This window comes from Oryzias latipes, chromosome 10 (assembly GCF_002234675.1).
Source record: "Oryzias latipes chromosome 10, ASM223467v1".
Lineage (NCBI taxonomy): Eukaryota > Metazoa > Chordata > Actinopteri > Beloniformes > Adrianichthyidae > Oryzias > Oryzias latipes.
In genome coordinates this window covers 27,296,105-27,318,868 of record NC_019868.2, presented here as the reverse complement: position 1 = coordinate 27,318,868, position 22,764 = coordinate 27,296,105, and the positions used below count along the sequence as shown (strand labels likewise).

The following is a 22,764-nucleotide window of genomic DNA, read 5'->3' as shown; positions in this document are numbered from 1 at the left end:
GATTTGGCTAAGAATAGCATAATAATAATTAAAACACCTATGGAAGCACTTTGAAAAGAGATCAAAAGATGATGGAAGTGGAACTTTAAATACACTGAGTTCTAATTAACTAAAGCAGCAGTGGATGTATGGAATCTGGTTTGAACAGAAAAAAAACTAATCTTCCAGTGTCGGTTTGTTTTCTGTGAAGAATTTTGGCTTTTCAAATCAATAATTAGGTGATTAACTATAAAAAAAATAATAGAACCCAGTCTGACCTTACTTTAAGGTGTACTATTCCGAAGAATAAAATTGGCCTGTCAATACCCTAACATTGCACAATAAGTGACAGAATATTACTCAAAAATAAATATTTTTACATTTTTTGTTTTTATATATTATTTTATTCAGGAAAAAGGACCACACTTGAAAGTTTTCTGTATTTCTTGGCTGTCCTGGCTCCGCTGCCGCTCAGAAGTCTTAGATGTGGGCTGCCTAGGCGTTTCTAAGAAAACCACGGATGTTATTCTGTTGCATCACTGTCATTTTCTCCTCCCCCGACTGCGGCGCTCAGTTCACTGTCACGCTTGGGGAAAGCCTTGTTTACACTGATCTGCTGAACAAAAACATTGACCTTTGGGTTTTGGTCATGTTTTTTTAGCCAAAAATTGAAAATTTAGAAAATAAAAATTTGTTTTAGTTCTTTCTTTGAACAAATTATAGAATGTCAATATGTTTTATATTTTGAAATCACTGGAACTTGCTGTCCATTTACCTTTCAAGAGAATCCCCTCAAAATGTCACTCAATGATAACGAAAGGTGACAAAGGAGATTGTGTGAAAAAGCAAGCACAGCACCTCTGACTAAATCCCCTTTGGGCTTGTGAGATACGTGGACAGTGAGGCTTTTTTCACTTGAGCAAATCCTTTGATACTCAGTTGGAAAGTTTGATGCTAAATCTCATTTAACCCAATTTGATGCACCGTCCTGCAGCCCTTATTTTAACTGAAAAAGTCACAAAACAATTGACAACAAAGATTAGATTTTACTTTTAGTTATTTTATCCATCAAGGGAACAGACTAAAGATCTATTCGTAAACAATATGAGTTATTAAAACCATGAAAATTGTTGTCTAACATCAAACACAGAACAGGATACATTAACACAATAATGCTAATAGAGGCTAAACGTTGGACATTAGTGTTTAGAAGAATGGTAGATTTCTATGATTAGCCTATTCCGGTAGGCTGTGGCATTGGAGCAATGTTCAATTGATGCTAAGGCGCCCAAAGTGTGCCAAAAAATATCCACACAACATGACACCACCACCGGCCTTAACCGTTGATACATGGCAGGATGGTTTCATGCTTTTAATGTTGTTGACGCTAAATTCTGACTCTACCTTCCAAATGCGGCAGCAGAAATGGGGACGCATCAAACCAGACAACGATTTTGCATCTTTTATTGTCCAGTTTTGGTGAGTCTGTGTGAATCGTAGCCTCAGTTTCCTGTTCTTAGCTGACAGGAGTGACACTGGTGTGGTCTTCTTGTCACGGTGAGGGGGGCTCGAGAGCCGGTAGGACCCAGACGCAGAGATGGGAGGCAAACGGGTTCAGGACTAAAGGGTTTAATGATGACAAACAAACAAAAGGCGCTGCAGAGCAGGATGACAAAACAAAACAAAACTTACTGTGGCGTGCCGTGGCGAGGAACATGGAACATGGAACATGGCATGAACGTGGCTAGAAACATGGAAACAAAGACGCTATGACAAGATGACGTTGACGCTATGACAAGAAGCTAATGGACCAGCACAAGAGGAAGGCAGAGACAAGACTTATATACAGACAGGGCAGACAAGACACAGGTGAACACGATCAGGGCAGATGGGGACCAAGGAAGTACAACTCAAGACATGACAAGACAGGAACCCTTTCAAAATAAAACAGGAAACAGAACCAAACAAGACAGAACAAGAACTAAAACAAAAACCAAGACAAAACAAACGCAAACCATGACACTTCTGTTGCTGTAGACCATCTGAAGAAGTTGATAATGGTGTGTAGAGTGACGTAACAACCCTGCGTAACATTAAGGGAGGTAGTTTATTGAAATTGCACCAAAGCGTCACACTATACCTCTTTTAATCATCATACCGTGATAATTCTTCTGCCTCAATCAAATGGGGTCAGAGAGGGCAGAAAAGAGACAAAAAACACAAAAACACTGGAACACGCGTTGTGAACGTTGACAGTATCCAACCAAATGAAGCCAATTCAGTCGCCATTATTTTCTTGAAATGGAGGCCACCATATTGGAACCAGAGATCATCAGTAAGCAGTGATTGGTTTATCGTTTGATTAACTTGAAGTACAGAAAAAATATCCTGAAAAAATTAGGATTATCAAAAACATGTTTAGAAAAAGGTAATGGATCAAGAATGGTTATTCTGACAAAGGAATGACTGAGTAACAGCTGTATATTTCTTTATGGATCTCTAGCCAGCAGCTACTTCCTGTTTGGAACGCCATGGGGGAGGAGTCTCTCAGTCCAGTTCTCATATGCAGTCGATAACAGACAGATGTTTGTTACTGCATAACAGTTAAATGGAGAACAAACACAACAACATTGATAAGACAGAACAGGTGAGTTTGGAGATGCAGCAGATGGAGAGTGACCTTATCTCCTCTGAAGTACATTTTTTTTCATAAATAAAGTTTGCTTTGATTTGATTTAAAAAAACACAGTAGCTACATTTCCATTGACTATGAATTTGGGCAAATTGGATGAGTGAAAAATACATTCTCCTGATGGAAACACGACAATTTCTAAAAAGATTGCGTCTATCAAAAAGAAGTTGTTTGTGCATGAAAGAGGTGATTTTTTAGGCTTATTGAAATTGACATATGTCACAGAACTGCAAACACCTTTTTTGAATTTAATGAGTCGTGACCAACAACCGGATGGCGATGCGCTTCTTGGTAGGAACTGGGGGCCTTCGGCACTGCACAGCGGGCGCCACCAGAGGTCCGACAGCTTCACACAGCATCACACAGCTCATCAAAAGTTGAGCGTCTCATGTGGAATTGTTGGAGCCACAGCTCCTCTGTAAAATCACCATTGCCCAAAATGGCTTCATCCGTAGCCACTCCCACGTGTAAGGAGCTCGCCGCTCCACGGTCTGAGTTTGTTTTTACACGCATAATTAAGATTTAATGTAAACAGTGCAATTGCGAAATTGTGTTTGTTAGACATTTCTAGAATTTTGATCAAATTTTGCCTGCATTGCAAAGATCCTCACTAGAGGCCCGCCGCCCCCGCCCAGGAGGGGGGCACCCCGGGGAAAAAAGGGGCCCACAAGGGGTGTTGTAAACATGGCCTGACCAGGCTCGGCCACAGTTGGAAATTTGACGGGGCCCAGCGCTTAGGGGCATTACCCGAACCTACCCCCCAGGGACACACACACCCCCGGCTCAGGTGTAATGTGACCCCCTCCCTGCATGGAGAGAGCTCCGTCGGGCCCAGGAAACCGGCACCCAAGGGATACGGCCGCCGTTGCCAAGGGCCCCGTACCCCCCACCAGGGAAGGGGTAAGGGACAGATGGTCCTAGGTCCCACCTTCCTTGCAAAATGTGTGTGCGTGTGTTTGAGAGGGTGTGTGTGTGCATGTGTGTGTGTGGTTATGTTGGGATGTATATATTGAGGGGGGAGGGGTGTGTATACTAAGGGGGGTGCAGTTAAAATTGGCGGGTAGGGCACTAAGGGGACATCTCCTGATTACTCACAGTGACGTCCCCTCACCCTCCCCACCAAGGGGCCCTAAATGTCTAAGGTGCGGTTAAAATTGGCGGGTAGGGTGCTAGGAGGACATCTGCTGCTTGCTGGCAGTGATGTCCAAGCACCCCCCCTAGAAGTCACGAAATTGTGTTTGTTTGACATTTCTAGAATTTTGATCAAGTTTTGCCTGCATTGCAAAGATCCTCACTAGAGGCGTAGGGGTTCAGGGTTCCTGCGCTCATTTCAACAAAGGATCCGTTTGTCTTTGTAGTTTGAAACAAGTTTGAAAAGATTCATTTTCACTGTTGAACTGTGACCTTTCATGTTTGTGTGTGTAAGCATGTGTCTGAAGATTTAGGGTTTCCGTCCAGTTGAAAGAAGTCGGCATTTTCACCTATCTGGATTACCTGGGACCCGCCCACAGCTGTAAGACTGCTGCAGAAACTTTTTTTTTCCCCATGTGAGGTGACGGTCAGGTCTTTCGAAGAGTCGAGGAAATACCGCCACAGTCATAAGAAGTCAGATGAACTGATATGTGGCTCGCATCATAGCACACTTGCCATAGTGTCAAGGGACCTGTTGAGTAAGGACATCCTGCGTGGGAAGATTCTGAATGAAACCCGTAGAAAAATGGACAACATGTCTTGGGATTCCCCAGGAAAGGTCCAGAGTAGGTGCCTCAAAAATTGCTGCCCTATAAAAGGAGGGAGACAAAGCAGCAAGAGAGACTTCACCACACTAGGCTTTCTTCAAGTGCTGGGGACAATTGGATCTTTGCAGCAGAATCTTTTAAAGCCCAGAAGAAGCTTTTGCTCGCATCTGTCAATTCAGAGAAACCTGAACCTGTCCATCCACCATGGCAAACTCATCGTCTTCCTCCTCCTCCTCCTCCTCCTCTGCATGGATGCTGCTCCCACTGCTGCTGGTTTTCCTTCACACCTCGTCCAGCGCTCCTATTTTTGACCATGAGTTGTGGATTCAGATCAAACAATTAGGAGAAACATTAAAGGTAAGAAATGATCACATTGTGCCAAAGCACACCCATTTTGGTTTCACTTTTGTGAAAGGCGATTGTGTTGCGACATGAATTACTCTTTTCTGCAATTCGTGAAATAGAAACTTGTCTGGTTAAACTCAACATTTTGTGATTTTTAATGAGTTGTTTGTGATTTTCAACGCCAAACGCTGCTGTAGAAGCAGCTTTCTGACTGACATGACAGTCACCAGACAAGTGATGACAGTGTGTGGGTTCAAACAGATTGGTAGATAAAACTGTTCAAGCCGTTTATTGTGTCTTTCTGCAGCGTCTGCATGCAACACTCAGCTGGTGTTTTTAGCTAAACATGTTGCTTTTTTGTGAAGTGTTTAACTTTATTTTTATTTTTTATTTCTTTGCAGAAGTGCACACCAGACTGCAGCTCGGATGACATCCCTGTAAGTTTGGCATCTTATCCATTTTCTTTATTACTTTAGTGAATAACAGTGGTTAGATTATGGCTGTTTTTTGGGCACTCACAGCAACCTTTTTACCGCTTTGTCAATCTGTAAAAATTCTCTCCAAAATACATATTGATGCTCTTTTTTCTACACGGATATGAGCTGATCAGCAACTGCAGTTCAATAATCCATCCTATAGCTTTATCGTTATCCAATATTAGTGGTTTGAAAGCTAAACATACCACATTTTTGCAGCCACAAATTAGTTCGAGTCATTCTTTTTCCTAATTTCAAAGAGCACTGAGTCCAAGTTTACCATTTCATAAACGTAGTATTGACATTCCTCAAAAATGCGATATTTTGAGGGTAGAGAGCTAAACAATTCTTTGTCCCTTTTGAGGATAAAAACAGTTAATCTTTTACAAACTGGGTCTTGGTTGCTCTGTTTGCACACACATCGTCATCATCATGATAGCTTTACCACTTCCTCTACGCTCTGCGCTTACTTCAGTTGAGCCAATGTGAGGTACTTATGAGTGCATTGTCTGCTTCAACAGAACAACGGGTGCCATTTTCTCAACCTTACCAAGGAATTTAAAGTACTTCAGACAGAAAACAACCAAACACAGGTAGGTCATGCTTCCTTAGTGACTTCCCGTGAAGCTGATGAGTTTGTGAGCTTGTTTTCCTCCTTCCACAGGTTTGCATAAGGTACTTCACGGCCGGTCTCGAGTCTTACAAGAATCTCCTGGAAAAACCTACAGGATCCTGCAAGACGGATCATCTCAATTTTGATCATCTGGAAAGGAAATTGAATAATTCCATCCTCCCAGTAAGTAAAACGCAAGAATCTGATAATGCCCCTCTGTTATTTTTGCCCGCCTGTATCCTGAACCAGGAAGGATTTTCCGACTGCTCCTGTGTTCTGTGAAATACGTGGCTTAATAGCAAAAGAACACAAATCTTGAGAATAAAAAATCACTAAAAAGTCGTAAAATTCTTTGTCCGTGCAGCAAGAATTTTTTAGTTAACAAGAAATCTAAGACAATGTCAAAATCCAGAAAAACAAGCATTGAAAAAGATAGAATTACTTTAAAGAAATTTCATACAGTCTATTAGTTGTAAGCTAATTTTTTTTCACGATTCTATGTACTTAATTGTCATTTCTTTCCATTACGGTGACAAAAAGACGATTGTAAAAGGTGGAAATTACTCATTTCAAAACAAAATGTGAACAAAATCTTGTTCACTTTATTAATAATCTCCTCATTTTTTGATCCGAACTCTTAATGAGACTGAAAATTCTCAACTGTGCTGATTTTGAGAGCAGCTTATAAAGCTGTAGAGTTAGAACAAGTTAAAAAGTGGTAAAATATCCTGAATGTCTAAAAACAAGGTTAGAAATCTTTGCTAGGGTTCAGTGTAGTATATGCATCAAACACTAGACGGCAGTAAAATCTTCATTTCAGAGCGTTTGAGTTTATAAATGCAGACTACAACTATCAATCTATCTAGACAATTGAAAATATAATAAATATTGTTTTAAAATCAAATCAAACTTTATTTGTATAACACTTTTTCAACTCGTATTAGTCAAGGTGCTTTACATTAAACTGACATGGCATCAAAACACATTCAAATTTTAAAAATAAAAATCAAGATATTGCAATACACTAGTTATATTGATAACAAGAACGCCTATTTATTAAACTATTTATTAAACTACTGACTAGGAAAGGATTGCAAATACATTATATTATGTCTAAAAAAGAAGGTTTTGTGACAAACTTAACATTTTTATTATCTTTTATTAACACCTCTGAAAACAAACTGTAGTACAAAAATCTAATCCTGTCATCTAAAATATTTGGCACTGAAAAATCAAAGTCTTCACTGTCCATTATTACCAGAACATGTTTTCTTTTTTTCATTTTTAACACCTGCTGTGTTTCTTTTCTTTTCTTTTCTTTTCAGACAGAGCTGTGTAAATCTGAGGATAAACTTCAGCCCATCATCTCACCGTATGCACTCCACGAGGTTCTGGAACACACATTCCAAAAATACAATGCAGTAAAAGCCTTTTCCTAAATCCTGAGATCAGAACTTTGTGTGATTGTTGCACGACCCTAAACTCAGGAAACCGCTTCCAGTGCTCCATCTGGAACAAAGCAGCGTATTTACATTCTTATTTATGACTTTTGTTCACTGAAAAATATCTAATCTTAGATTGAATAATCTATTATCAAACTGTCTATTTCACCTGTTGTGCTTTAGTTTTTTTAATCCAGTAGAATCTTGTGTTTCAAACCTAAATATGTCAGCATTTTTGCTCTCTCTAAACCAAACTGAACTCATTCGTTTCTTCTGTTCAAGAAGAAAAATAATTGATCTGCAGCCGTTTCATCCAGAAATGATCAAATACATCAAGATTTGTCCCCAAAAAGATAAATATTAAACACTATGTCAGTTTGATGGTACATTGGTCAAATTCAACTCACCGATGTTTACAATGAAATGTGATTGTTTGCCTGTTATTTATTTAATTTATCAATGCGTTCCTCATTTAAACTGTCTTTTGATCTATGTTGAGTTTTTTTTCTTTTCTTTTTTTTGTAAAGATGTTATATTTTGGAGCAAACTGCAACTTTATTGTCAAACTCAAACTGCACACTCCACCCTGAATGTAACCCAGTTTTTTGTCAAACAATGTTAGTATTTATTTTTCTGAAATGTACTATTTATTAACCCGTGTCAACTTCTTTTTATTTGCCATACCAATAAAGTTATGTTTAAATCAATTCTTTTGCTGTTTTGCACTTTTTCTGAATTTAGTCATTCCTTCCCGGTTAGTGCACTACGTTGCCTTTTTTTTTTTTTTCATCCTGTCCAAATGTACAATTCCAAAATCAAATGCCCTGGAAATTTCCCAGAAGTCTCTGCAAAAAAACAAACAAACAGTGGCTGTGTCAGAATTCCCAACCCTAACCCCTAACTACGAAAAAACTACATAGTGTGGGACTATCTAGTGCCCTGGATTTTAAAAGCAATTCAGACACCACGCTCAGTACTTTTTTTTTTAAACGGCGGATATGACGTCATCGATTTTACAAAGTTTAAATCCAATTAATATGAGCGTTTTGCGACGATTATTAATGAATCCACTGTCTTCTAAAGATGCAAATGTTGATGGTTTGTCAAAAAAAAAATTTTTTTTGGCAAAAGCCGTTCAGACGAAATGCATTGTGGTCTGTATCAGCCAATGTAGTGAGCATCGATGCACACAGGTTTTCCGCAGAGACTTCTAGGAAATTTCTAGGGCACTGGATTTTGGAATTGATTCGGACAGCACTACAAAATGACGAACGCACTACAGAGTGCACTATATAGTGAGTAGGGAAGGAATTTGGACACAACCTCTGTGCATAAATTCTCACTACGTTGGTGGATATGGACCACAATGCATTGTGTTTGTCATTTGAAAAAACAAACTTTTTAGAAATTATCCAAATTTTAACATCAAAACATTGTGGATTCATGGTCTACATAACTATTATTAGGATTTCACTTCGACAAATTGGTGGTGCCACATTTGGCGTCTAAAAAAATGTAGAGACCATGTGTCCGATTTGGATTTAAGTCCGGCACCAAATACATTTTTAGGTGTTAGAGTGAATTGGGACACGGCCTTAGTCGTATTTTACTTTGTCAGATATTCAACTGAGAGGTTGAACTTAAGCGTAGATACAATAGAGCTAATGGGGGTGTAACGATGAATCCATTCAGATTTATCTGTCTGAGGCAAGCTGGTAATCAAATCAAATTCAATTGACTTAAACCATTATAAAATCCGTTTAAAATAAAATAAAATGACGTTTAATTGATTTGGAAAATACCATTTCGTTGGAGGCACGGTAGTTTTATTTTCAGGATAACAAAAAATCCCATGACAGCGGGCAACACAGCAAAAAAAATGATCTAGCCATCATTCCAGTCTAAAGTGTGGAAACATTTTCTGTGATGTCTTCCTAATTCATTCATTTTATTTTAGGGAGTGGATGTGGGAGCTAAAAACAAAACAAAAAAACTCCAAAAGCTGTGCAAAACAAGGGATGTTGTTCAACCAGGAGCTGTCACAGCCAAGTGGAGCATATTTTACCTCCTAAAGAATTAAACTACTTTTGTCACATAGAAGGCAAGCAGCTGAGTTTCACTGTCTCCTCATTATGTGTTTTTTCTCTTTATTGTTCCGTAAAGTTTTTGTTTTTAAAATACATTTTACTAGTATATTAGCAAACAAAACACAACAAACACAACTGAATTTGTTCTCTCCTGGCTCTTTACAGATGCAGTGCACTTCAAAATAAAAGTCTGAAAGAGATTACACAGGAGGCACAAAAAGCCACCTGTAGGAAGAAGGTGTTAGGAGTAAGTGGAGGGATTGATGTAACATCACGGTCTCAGATTGTTATCTCTCAAAAAGAAAAAAAAACTTTACACATAAAGAAAATTACAAATTTTAACCACATTCAGTTTTTTTTCATATCTATATGACCACAGAGAACTATTGATGCTTGCAAAGATTTAAAACCTTGTTTTTAGACATTCAAGATTATTATTTTTTTTACCAGGTTTTAAGTTGTTTTCACACCTTTCCAAGCTTTTTTCAGAACTTTTTTTCTCATTAAGAGTGAAGATCTAGAAACAAGGAAATTATTATTAAAATGAGTCAAAATATTTTTGGTCCAAACTCTTGAAAATAGAAAAAGCTTCATTTTAAACTAAGAAAAATTACTTAAATTGCACTGTAATGTTTGGTTCATTATTATTTTGAGGTTCAGTAAATGTTGACAAGCTAAACTGGGATTTATCATCAATATTTGGGTAGCAAAAATGTACATTTATATTCTAAGTACTAGTTTTAGATTTTATTAAGATTTATGAAGATGGGCCAACTTGTACTAAGATTCTCATTTTGTTCACATTTTGCTCTAAAATGAGTCATTTCCAGGTAATACACTTGTATTTTGTCTCTCTCACAAAATGAACACACATGATACAAACCATCTGCTGAGACTAGCAAGAAAATTGGGTTGTACGACGTTTAATTTGAAGTAATTTTATCGAACACTTGCTTTTTGAGCTTATTTTCCCATTTTCAGTGCTTATTTGGAACTCCTGGTTTCTAGATTTTGATATTTTCCTTTTAAGATTTCTTGTTTAATAGAAATGCCAGAACATGTTTCCATTGATTTTCTTTTCAAGATTCCCAAGACAAGCTTGTAAACAAAACCATGTGACTCAAGATCTCTCAAGTCATTGGCCAGGCATTACGAGGGGCGGGGCAAAGCAGCAAGAGAAAGAATAACGGAAGTCCTCCACTTTCCAATCCTTGCTGGGGTAGTTCACTTATTTAAACTTTAGATTCTGAACGTATATCAACATGTGCTGCAGGGCGGTTACTGAGGAGACGTCAAAGAAGGAACACTGATAAGGGTTTATGATATATAGGTTGTCGAGAAGCAATTTGTGTCGCGTTAAAAGTTGTTTTATTGAGCCTGCATTCATCCGACCACATTTCAAGGAGTTGCTGAGTCTCATCGTTGCTGCAATACTCTGTCTACGTTGCGTACACGGCAGCCGTTTTGGTCCAGTTGTTCCGCCCCGAGCACAGAGACCATTCAGACTGAGGAATCCCAGAACAAACCAAAAAGCTCAGTCCGATTAGAAACGAACCACTTCCAAAGATGTGTCAGAGTGTGTTTCCTGATCCAGGATCAGGGTCTGCTTGGGTGTATTTAAGCTGAAAATGTGTTCCATATTATCGGGGGAAACCAACTCTGGTTCACCTAAAGTGAACCAAATGTTTCCAGTCCTCAGTCTTTTTACATTCTCACTGAAATTATTAAAAAGAAAAAGCACCAGCAAAAGTAACTATTGGAACAGGTGTAAACTCAAGACTGTGCCATTTCTGGTTTCAGATTCCTTCCTTTGTTTTTTATCAGTTTGAGTGAAGGTGACTCCCTTTCCAAAAAGGAGACAAATCAATCAGCAGGCTAGCATTCGGTAAAACCATAAATTAACCGATGCTTCATTTCCATCCATGGGGGCTTTTAGATGAAGAAATGCCTTTAGAAATTCAAAAGTATCCATGTCGTGAGGAGATAGACACAAGTCAATGGTCCGCTGCTGTGACTCAGAGCTCCACTTTGGCACGTGCACTGCGTCCAGCTGTACAGCGCGGCGTCCTGTCTGTATTTGGGTTCATGTTCGTGTCTGTTTCTTCTTCTGACAGCTTCCTCCTCCTTTTCCTCGTCCCTTCGTCGCTCCCTGAGCTCCTGCCTTCCCGCAGGCGACACGAGGGAGATGTCACCCACACTGGGTAGGGGTGAAGCGTCCGCGCAGTCCAGCCAGTCCGCAGCAGAGGATCGTGGGTATCCCTGCAGAGGCGCAGAACCTGGAGACTTGAACTTCCAGTAGGAATCTTCTTTAAAGATGTAGATGGAGCCTAGAAAGGCGGAGAAAGTCTCTCCATGAATATCTGTTGTCTTTTCCGTTGGCTTGTAGAAAACTCCAAATGGAGGAGGAGCTTACCGTCACTGTCTGTGGTGATGCCGTTTACGCCCTCCTGGATCAGCTGAGACCACACGTCTTCTTGCTTCTGTCCGTCTCCTAGCTTTCCCCACACCGGTCCCTCCTCTGTGTCCCATTGCAAACCCCACCTCTGAGGTTCCTTTTCTTCTTTATCCTCCCCGTCTCCTCTCGGCAAACTGACCCCCATCCCGAGGTGAGGCAGGGGCTGGGGGTAGCCATCCTGCAGGGACAGGTCTCTGAACAGCCATAACTGCGAGCCTGCATGAAAAGGCGGAGAAGTTCTGAGGTGATGAGGCTGAAACAGTCGGATTGATCAAAAATCTGTGACACTTTGAGATGTGACTTTGTGGTGGAGCTGGCCTCACAAAAGTCAAAGCTGCTTTTTCCTTTTGCCCTGAATCTCTGCCCTACTGCTGACAGATAAACTAGTTCGTCTTTCTTTGGGTTTCAGCTGAAAAGCTTGTCCTGGTTTTAGGGTTTTTGTGATTTTTTTGGCGTTGGCTTGAGGGCATTTGTGAAACAAATTCATTAGTTTGGATTTTCACCACTGATGAAGAGGATGGCGTTGTCAGAAGGCCTCTCTAGCACCGCCTCAAGCTGGGGCAGGTCAGGCGGCAGTGCCCTCCACAGCCTCCTGACCGAAGACCCCCGCCTCGACACCAACCCCCCACTGTTGACTCGCCACATGGTCAGACCTGGAGGATGAAGAGTATGGAGAAGTGTAGGTGTAGGTTAAGCAGATTTTTTGGAAAGAAATCTTTTTGTTTAGACTTTTCTGTTAAAATCCCGCTCCGATCATCCTTTGATCTATTTTCAAACTGTTCCCAGTGGTCTTTTAATTATGATTGTGCCACTTTTAGCCAAAAAAACAGCAGGAGTTCATTAGAAATTCACCTCTGAGCTGTGGGCAACCCCGCCCCCACTTTCCCTCCTCATTGCTGAGAGATCAGAGCTTGTGGCCCTCCCACCATATTTTTTACACAAATATGCTCATTTTCAAAATGCATTACTTCGTCTGGTCCTGATTTACACTGATTTAAATAAAGAAATACTCAGAAATGCATTTTTAAGCTTATTTTTCTTTATAAATGTCCTCCAACATAAGAAAAATGCCACAAGAACATGTTAAAACAAACAAAAAACTGCACATTCATTGAACTGGGTCTTTAAGTTACAAACCTTTGAAGAAGAAAGTTTCTCCTCTGATCTTTGCCACGGCATCAAAACTGGTGTTACAGCGGTCTATGGAAGGACTGGGGGGACAAAGGGAGGTATGCAAGATTAATTACATAAAAAATAAGATGAAAAGTAAAGTGGATGATTGATAAAACTAATATGAACCACTGTAATTATCTGACTTGTACAAAATAACAAAATGTTTTCCCGTCTAATTATATAATAAAAAATAAATTGGCCTAGTTGAAATCTATTATGACTTTCTGAAAGATGAACGCTATAATTATAGTTCTGTGGCGTTAAATCATACTTGAATTATTCTGTTTTCTCTGAACTTGAATGTTGACTTTTATGAAAACAAGTTTACATCAAACTCTAAAGGTTTGAAGTTTGCTTTGAAAAAGTTCAAGAGCTTCTATTTCACAAATGTTTCAAATCTGCAATGAATCCACTGAACTCTTTCCAGACACATTTGGTTTTCTTTTGGTCGTACCCATGTCTGTGATGATGATGATGATGATGATGGTGAGGATGGTGAGGAGGGTTGCTCCTGTGGCGCAGCTGAGGGTCTGCTGTGAGGCGAGGAGTTTCCGAAGCGAGCGGCTGATTCCGTCTCCCTAAACCAGGAAACACACAGGAGAAAAAATACTTGAAATGCTCTTTGGAACAACAGAAGAGTCATTTTAGAGAGGTCTGCATTCTGACTTATTTATTCATTTTAAATAGATCCAGAATCATTTGTTTCTTAGTGAGACTTTTATTTCGTGTTTTTGAATAAAAAATGATCTATGAAGTCAGGATTGAAAGGTTTTGAGTATTTTTGCAGCAGCTTCTGGGCTGGAGGATGATACCTGTAACTGTATGGGTACAGGAGGCAGGATAAGTCAGGTCAGCTACAAATGGCTGATTGTGGAAGATTGATGCATTTATCTATTTACCAGAGTTAAAATACGTTTTCATCGGTTGTTTTGTCATATGGGTTTGGCTGTAAAGAGCAGCACGGATTTATTTCCTTCCAAAGCATATTTAGGTTGATCAGCAGTGGATGCAGTTTACTTTTCCAGCACATAATCACAGATGCTGTACGAAGGTTTCGTCTGTCTGTGCAATCTAAGATACCAAAGAGCTGTTGCAAAAAAAATCATCTGAATAATTTTCAGCTAAAACATTTTTTCTTGGTCCTTATATAAGACAGAGATGGCTGCTTTCATTATACTCTAGACTTTTTTTTTGTGTCAGGTGTTTACAGAAATCACAAAGCTGGAAAAGTTTCACTTCATTTTTATGCTCCCTGTGATCTGACTAACCCATCACAGCTCAAGTTCCCCTGACATCATAGGGGCTGACCCTCTCAGAACAAATGTACAGAGTCAAAATGGGATAAGGAAGAACAACACTTTAAATCTTCGTCACGTCCACCTGTACGAGTGCTGTGGGTTTTTGGGTTTTCCAGGTCCCTAGAAGGTGTGTGCACGCACTTATGAAGTAAGGGCGATGCCGTCGCAGAGTAAGGTTAGTAAGGTGACAGTATTGAATGCTGCACGCATGGAGTGTGCATGTGATCTATTAGTGCCCGCTGGACGCCCACAGAAACGACATTCTGATTGTCTAATGTCTTCATTTCTAACAGTCAGGCTGCAGCAAGGAGTGCACACGTATCACGTGAACAGTACTAACGGGCGCCGGGCGCAGTCAACAGGACTGTTGTACAGGTGTCATCACAACCTGTCCGTAGTAAAAAAAAATGTGCATGAATAGTCCATCTGGGTGCCCCATACAGGTTTGCCCATTTTTCACCAATTGCCACCCGTATTGGTCAGTTAGGACTGAAACTTTGTTGAATTTTTAGAACAAGTCAAAGTCGAACATTTTATGAGAAATATTCAAAATAATAAATCTCATGAAGGCTCTTCTTGAAGCAAAGCTATAGAGGCTCTAGCTGAACAAGAACTGGTTATTAGGCTTGTTCCAAATAAAAAAAACTGGATCCAATAATTCCTCTGGATGGATGCTTCCAAGCACACAGCTGCCTGACTGTCATGCTGGCACGCCATTATGCAAATGCAAAATGATGCATTCACGTCTTTCATCAAAGATCTTTCTTCTTTTGATCGTCCTAACAGCTAAATCTGTCCGTCTGCACTTCCTCAACAACATGCCAGAGGTCAAGCAGTCAACAAAGTCACAGCTGTCCACAATTACTCTACACACTGCAGCATCCTGCTTTTCCTTTGAGCCGGTTTCAAGGGCGAATTCCGTTTTCCCTCGTCTCTTGGCTGATGACGTTCAAATAAAGTTTGGTGCGTGTTACCTCAAAACCGTACTCTAAATCTACGGAGGTGTCAGTTGTGGTAGACGAATGTTTTCAGTGAGGGTCTGACCGTAGAGCTGGGTGATGTACTCCAGATCCTGGTGTCCCAGGCGGTAGTGAAGGGGATCTCCTGCAGGGCCTTGGTAATACGGCCGCATCACAGAGTGCCTGGAGGACGAATGAGTCAGGCCCAGAGCATGGCCAAACTCATGGATCAGAACCGTGAACAGGTCGGTTCCCTCTGAGTCTGGGCAGGAACAGAGAGGAGGAAAACGAAAGATCAGTCAGTGAACGTGTTTTTTCAACGTTTTGTGACAGACATTTTTACTTTTTTTCAGAGCACGGAGGGTGTTGTTGAGCAAAAACCCAAAGTTGTCCAAAAAAACCATTTTGTTCTAGTTTGTCCCAATTCCAGTTAAAAAGAAATGTTGACTTTATTTTGAAAATATTTCCCAAGAACCAGCATGACGTAGGACAGACAATGTTTTCTCCACCTGGTTGCCTGAAAACCCACTGCTCCTCTGAATCCAGGTGGACCCCGCCCGCCCGGGCGGGGTCTGAAGGGAAGAACGCGTGGCCGACCGCACCCCCTGCCCCATCAAAGGGATAGCTGTCCCCGTGGTAACCATGGAGGAAGTCCACCTGCAGGTCAGCTGACTCTGGACTGCCCACCTGGAGAGACAGTAGCACACCCGCTGAGTTCTTCTGCAGCCTCTCTGATCCAATCGGGCAGCAGCAAACCAATGTGCCGACCTCATGAAACTCCAGGGGGATGGGATCCGCCCACACTCTGAGAGCATAGAAGACCAGCGAGCGAATCATCTCACGGGACAGATGAGAAGAGGAGGGATAAGACTGGACCCTGAGAATCAAGGAAAGGTGCTCAGTGGGTCCAAAAATGCAACGATGGAGACTTAGACGAGCAGGTTTGGTGATGTCAGCAACTTTTTAAAGACCCACTCAGATGAAAATGGTGTTCTTTAACACGTTCTAGTGGCATTTTTCTGATAAATCAGGATATATATAAAGAAAATTAAAAATGAAATGGCATTTCTGAGTATTTTTTTGTTCAAATTGTTGTGAATCAGGAGCAGATAAAACAAATACCCTTTAAAAAAGATCGTATTTGTGACGAAGAAAATGCACGCTGCCATAAACTCCCTGCCCCGCTCCATTCTGATGCATCCACTGTCAGACAAATAGATCCATTAACGTCTTTGTTTTCCTCGTCTGAGCAGGAATCTGGATCTGAACTGTACAACTGGATAGCTCCCCATTTTTATTGCACTGGTAATGTTCATGTAGGGGTGTGAGGGGCTGGATGATAGTGGGAGATCAGGTAAACAGAGAGCTCTCAGCAACTGGAAGGGGAGGGGGGGTCACAACTCAGATGGGAATTTCTAATGAACTACTGCCGCTCTGCAGAAACTTTGTCCTAGAAAACGTCATGATCATAATTAAAAAATAGATCCAAAGATGATTGAAAAGTGACTTTAATTACTAAACAACCAATAATTTGATTTATTTGACCAAAAAGCAAAAATGTTGTTAAACTATTTGCCATTTCAGCTCAAACACTGGTCATTTCATTCCTCAAGTGAGGGATTTTGGAACTTAAAGCCCCACTGTAATCATCCCTTCATACCCCCAACCTAAAATTAGCGGTGGAACAAAAATGGGGATCGATATGAGAGCTTTCCAGCCGTACAGTTGTGAGCCCGATTCCAGTTTAGACAGGGAAATAAAGACGTTTATTTGTCTGCAAGTAGATGCATCAGAATGGAGCGGAGCAGGGAGCTCGTAGCTCGCTGATAGCACCTAAATACAAGCTTGTTCCAAATGAATTTTAGTGGGGGGAAAATAAATGCTTAATTGTCTTTACATGTGTCCTCCATCATGAGAAAAATGCCTGGAAAAACAACACAAACATCATTTTAACTGGATTGGAGTGGATCATTAACAGTAAACTATTTTGTCTTAACCTCCTTAAGGTGGAAAGAAAAATTGAGAGGAACCTTTGTGAGATGTAAATACTTTGGCGCAAGAATCACATAAGTGAATAACAAATGGCATCTACAGTGAAGATGAAGAGCTTTTTCAAAACCTCCAGTTAATGTTCCTGCGGGTCCACATTGAGACCGTACTCCTCTTCCTCCTGGCCTCTTTTCCCTCTTCGTGAGCCGACGATTTCAATGACTCCTCCTCATCAGGGAGAGAACAACGTGGACTTTTCATCAGCGCCACGGTTTCTTCATCTATAAGCAAAGTCTGTCAGATGCCAAACATCAAACGCAGAGGGCAGTGTGACGAAATCGGTGTCTTTTACCTAAAACTCCAGTGTCTTTGAGGCCTGCAAACTTCTGCATGGCTCTGAGGGCCTTAGTGACAGCTGTCCAGGCCTGCAGCTGACCTGTGGAAGGGTCTGAAGGTGGCAGGTAGCCATACTTTGTCAACCAGTTCTGCAAAACAGGAAGTCAATGAAAGTGTTTTTTCCTCAACATTAATTCTCTCAAGAAAAACACGATCAAGTGTAATCAGTGAGGCTAATTTTGTTAGCTTTAAATGGCATTTTTAAACTCACATTCATTAAATTTGTGCACATTTGTCTCCACAAATGACTAAAAAATAGTGGGAATAAAATCTGAAAGTTTTCATTCATCCCCTTGATTTAAACGTTTCTATTTACCACCAGCATGGTGCTGCCATCTTCAGTGGGCTTCGGCCTCGCCTCAGAAGAGGTCGTTGGGGTCACACCAGCAGAAGAGGCTGCTTTCATCAATCCATGGCTCAGTAAGAGGAAAATAATCCACAGCTTCATCTTGGCTGCATGTTGTTGGAACACAAAGCTTTATTCTTCTCTGTGAATGAAAATCCACATCTGGAGTGTGAGCTGACTCTCCATCCCTGCTCGAAAGCAAAGCAGTTTACTTTGTTGACCTTTTATCAACGAGAAGTTGACCTCGAGGATTTAAAACCTCATTTTGTGGAGTGAACCGTTTCAGACACAGACACGACTTTCACGGTTTGTCCAAATCTGTTTCTGTTTTTGCTTAAACAGTTTTTTTAAATCGTTGTTTTGAAATTTGCCCAATCCCACGTAAAAACCTTTTCACCACAGGATTCCCAGTTTTAAAGTTTCTACTCAGTTGCTTTGTGTTTTAATCTGAAATTCCACCTTAAACTCCTCAGAAGTCGCTCTATAAAAAAGGTCAGAAATCTCAGAAGTGCAAATGCGATGGATTAAAGGTAAACGTGAGACGTTCCAGGCCAAGATCCCGCCTTTCATTTCTGAATTTGACTTTTTTCTTCCTTCAAAAAACTTTATTGATTACAACGATCCAATACAAAACTGCAATACAAATGCCATAACAGGCAAAGAACACGCCAAGGTGTTATTCTTATGTGTTACAAAGACATTGAAACTGACGCTCAGATTGAGTGTTTTAATCGCTTTCTTATTGTGAGAATGTTTTATTGTGTTTATATATCGTTTGATCACTTCTTGACAGAGAAAGAGAAATGATGGGGGTGATTTGTAAATTTGGATTCATGAATGTGCCTTTTGCATAATAATAATATGAGATTAATGATGTATAATTGTCCTTTTTTAATGAGAAGGACAGTGGGTGGGGCCAACCAGTACAGGTTCGAAGCAAAGACGGAAGTCTGAGGCTACGTGGAAATGAAGTTACAAACTTTAGACCAGAGTTTAGTGGAAAAAGGAAATGACCAAAGTCAATGCCCAGCATCTTCAGTGTGTTCTTGACAAAAGGAGCGGGGAACATCAATGTCTTTTTTGAATCTTTGCACATATAGTCTGATGGGTAGAATTTATGGATTTATTTAAAGGAGATTTCTTTTACTTGCTGGTAGATTCCAGATCTTTTCCCATTCTAACTGGTAAACTAGATTATTCCAATGAGGAACTACATAGGGAATAGACACAACATCCTTCTGAAAATGTGAACGTATACGGCGATTTGCGTTACTTGAAGAGGAGAAACAAATTCGGCCAATTTTATTTGGGTCGATTGGTAATAAAGTTGAACTCTGCAGTGATGAGCTTTTGAATAACATACTAACATGTCCAGGGATTTGCTTTTAGGGCCACTTCTGAATTTAATCCAAACCAGGAAAAAGCTGCAGTTCCTCAAAAGACCACTAGATGCAGGTTGTAGGAGCATTTGAAGTTTTAGTGGTGTTTATTTATGTTGGAGCCATAGCGACCGATAGGGCCTGGTATCCATCTATCATCTGTGGCACGGAGGAGAAAACACATTTCTTCATGTGGGCGTGCTCTGAAGCACAGAACTTTACATTTATACGTAAGTCATGACTTTTTGTTTTAGCGTGACTTTTTTAGGTTATAAAACCGATGTCATGTATATTTTAAGCGCTGCTGCTACGCAGATGATCGGCTACTGTTCGTGTTGTCATCGACTCATGGGAACAGGGAGAAGCTTTAAGGGCCTGGAGGCAATTCGGATTCTCACTCAATGTCTCTTTACTCTTATTTAAAAAGGTCACAATTTAAGAAATTAAGCACAACATTGAATTTCCAAGGTTTTACATGGTTTCATTCAAGTTATTTACCTGAATCGGCATCAGCGGGAACATTTTCTTTGTACCAGTTCTTTTGATTTAAGTTTTGCTCAAATTTTCTTGTATTTAGGGCATTTTTTTATTGGCAGGTGGGTGAAACCCGTGGATCACACAGAGCTGTAAACTTTGCTTTGTTCTGCCCAGCTGTTATATTTCACTAAATCCCACAGTCTAAGTGAAACTTCACTTTATAATGCTCACGGTAAAAAGAGGAAAAGTCCTAAAATGTCTGTAAGTGCAGTTAAATCAAAGGGAAATGAAGCTGCTTAAAGGGACTAAGTCGATTTCTGGAAGTGAGGAAACTTCATGTCTTAAGGAGTTTTTTTACATTAAAATCACAAATCGAAATGAAAACACATAATTGAACAAATTTGAATATAAACCCATCAGACTTGAAACAAAATAAAGCAAGAGCGCTGCATATCTTTAAAAAAAGAAGGAAGTCTGACATTTATGTTACTGTACCGTCCCCCATAGAAAAGGGTTTACTTACGGCTCCAACCAAATGAAGTCAACTCAGCGCCATTTTTTCGTTGACGGACGCCACCATGTTGGAACCAGAAATCGTCAGTAAACAGTAGTTGGTCTGAGTCGGTCTAAGTCAACATCTCTGGCAGCCACTCCAACCAATCAGGAGAGAGCTTGGTGGAGGGCCACACCCCTACCCCTTCAATGCGGGCAACACGAAATCTGCCAATCAAACGTTTTGAACGTTGGATGTGGGGGCCAGCAGACTCCACCTACTTTTATTGGAGGCATCTAATTGGTCAGTTTGTAACTTTGATAAAAAAAATATAATGAAAAAAAGAGGGTTATCAAGAAAATGTTTACAAAAACAGATATCAGATCAAAAATGGTTCTTCTGACCAATAGAATGACAGCTGTTTATTTCTCCATAGGGATTTTGGCGTCTTGGAGCCAGTGGGTACTTCCTGCTTGGACCACCATGGAGGAAGAGTCACTCAGTCCAGTTCTCGTCTACCGTCAATGGGTGACGTCAACGTTCTGCCAAATGCCATCTTTTGTTTAGTCATAAGGTCTCACACGGTCTTTCTGTTGGTCCTGATTCAGGACTTGGTTGTTCTGAAAAATCCGGGGTGATCCTGTTTTCTGATGTGGGGAGTTTTGCCCCATCAAAGCTGCTCCATCGACTTTTAAAACTAAATTTAAAAAGTCTTCTGAACTTTTTAGCTTCTTAGGTCACTGTTTTCTTAGTGCTGTAGGATGCTTAAGATTAACCTGATGCTTGATTACATATTTATGCTTCTATTATCTGTTGAGTGTTAAAAACTTTGGCAACTTTTTTGGGTTTAAATGCAATTTTTGCATGTTTTTGCATGGACTCCACTGAAACCACTGCTGACCTCCTGTTTATCTGTGCAGGCAACTGACGCTGGCCTCGGTCGCTCCCTGCACCATCAGCACCATCAGCATCCAATGTCGACGCAACAAAACGGAGGTCGTTAGCAGGAGAAGCTGACGGGAAGCGGTCACTCTATTCCCGCGGGGGAAGCAATCCACCAGATTCAATCAGAAGATGGAGGGGTATTACCATAAAACACAAAGGGGAGGGCATCGCTGGCTGCTCCACCGCATGTCAGTGTGTGTGCACGTCAGCGGGATGATGCCTAATTTAATTAGGTTAGAAGGTCTACTATTTCAGCTACAGCAAGAGATGATGGAGGGGAAGAATGGAAGATGAATAACGGCATCAAAGCACACAAGGGAAAATCAAAAAAGACTGCCTAAAAACTTTCTCTGTTAAACACAAATTCTTATCAAAATGTCCCATTCTGATCATAATCTTACTTTTAACTGTTATATCTGGTATTTAGATAAAGTTTTTGTTGTGCAGCCTCACACAATTGCAGACCTCCTCCCTTGAATTCTGCCCTTAGAAGCCCAGAGGTTCACTTAAAATGACACTTCTGTAAAGTTCAGCTGTTCAAGTGCCTGCAGCATTTGCACCAAGGATTGCCTGATACCTACAGAAATGTGATGCATGCAAAAGCTACCTTGGAGGAAGGAGAACTCTCCACACCGACCAAAAGCAGCAGCACCAAACGAGCCCCGTCCCCCGCCTCCCTCCGTCCGTCCGTCCGACCCCGGCCGACGCTCTCTTGATCTGCCGCCGCAGGAACAGATGGGTCCTTTCTTTTCTTTAGCTTCTTCCCTCAAAGCCCAGTTCTTAACCCCCACCCCCCCACACATTTTCTACCCCACCCACTGTCACACCAACATGACAGATGTGGGGCTTTTGCAGGACTTGAGTCCTTCCTTCACATGTGACATTTTCCAGTTTGTGCACCCCCCCCTCCCCCTCATCCGTTTAACATTTACTGTAATATTTAGCATAAATCTAAAATTAAAACAATTAGTCCCGGCAGAGCACTCTCTTTGGATCAGGAATCCTTCCTTTGACCCGGTCGGGATTAGTGTGTATTACACAGAGAGATGGCTTTGGACCCTGTGTGTGTGTGTGCATGCACACGTGTGTGTGCACGCCCCTGCAACATCTGCATGTGTATCTTCTCTCATGACTGCATTTTAAACACAATCCTCTTAATGTGGAGATTAAAACAAAACAAAAATGAAGGCGAACAGATTCGGAGCTTTCTTCTCTGCGGTGAAGCTGCTGAGCCAGCTGTCAGAGCGTCACACATCTGCCGGGGTCTTCCTTCAGCGTGGAGGATGACCTCTGACTTCCCGCCATGAAGACGGATAAAAGGCTGAGAAAAAGATGCAAGAAGTGGACTTACCTGTTGACAACATCAGAATAAGTCCAGTTTAGTCTGTTTAGTTTGGTTTGGCAATCAGCCATTGAATTCTATGACTTTATCTTCTTTTTATTGATGTTTATTATACAATTACCGGTATGAATCCCATTGA

The 22,764-nt window shown here is 40.8% G+C and overlaps 1 protein-coding gene and 1 long non-coding RNA gene across 2 annotated transcripts; one reads left to right on the top strand and one right to left on the bottom strand.

Annotated features, from left to right (window-relative positions):
• The first annotated feature begins 4,065 nt into the window (after nt 1-4,065).
• Nucleotides 4,066-7,993, top strand: LOC105354980. The gene is made up of 4 exons (XR_909489.2): nt 4,066-5,192; nt 5,753-5,824; nt 5,896-6,027; nt 7,170-7,993. It is a non-coding gene; the product is annotated as an uncharacterized LOC105354980 (long non-coding RNA).
• A 454-nt stretch (nt 7,994-8,447) lies between these two features.
• On the bottom strand, nt 8,448-22,712 carry LOC101165650 (matrix metalloproteinase-17). Its single transcript, XM_020706805.2, has 12 exons — nt 21,891-22,712; nt 17,960-18,131; nt 17,600-17,732; nt 17,378-17,528; nt 16,027-16,135; nt 15,768-15,945; nt 15,344-15,520; nt 13,456-13,579; nt 12,966-13,039; nt 12,332-12,481; nt 11,787-12,044; nt 8,448-11,700 (listed from the first exon to the last, which is right to left on the bottom strand). The coding sequence occupies exons 2-12, from the start codon at nt 18,089-18,091 to the stop codon at nt 11,324-11,326; spliced, it is 1,863 nt and encodes a 620-aa protein (XP_020562464.1). The 5' UTR covers nt 18,092-18,131; nt 21,891-22,712; the 3' UTR covers nt 8,448-11,323.
• Between the last annotated feature and the right edge of the window lie 52 nt (nt 22,713-22,764).

What these genes read in the sequence shown, in the direction of transcription:
- LOC101165650 (XM_020706805.2), bottom strand. Translation starts at nt 18,091, where the DNA reads ATGAAGCTGTGGATTATTTTCCTCTTACTGAGCCATGGATTGATGAAA. An exon ending in ATGGCAGCACCATGCTGGTG is followed by an intron (nt 17,733 to 17,959) that starts GTAAATAGAAAC and finishes CCTGTTTTGCAG; the next exon opens with AACTGGTTGACAAAGTATGG. An exon ending in CAAAGACACTGGAGTTTTAG is followed by an intron (nt 17,529 to 17,599) that starts GTAAAAGACACC and finishes CTTTGCTTATAG; the next exon opens with ATGAAGAAACCGTGGCGCTG.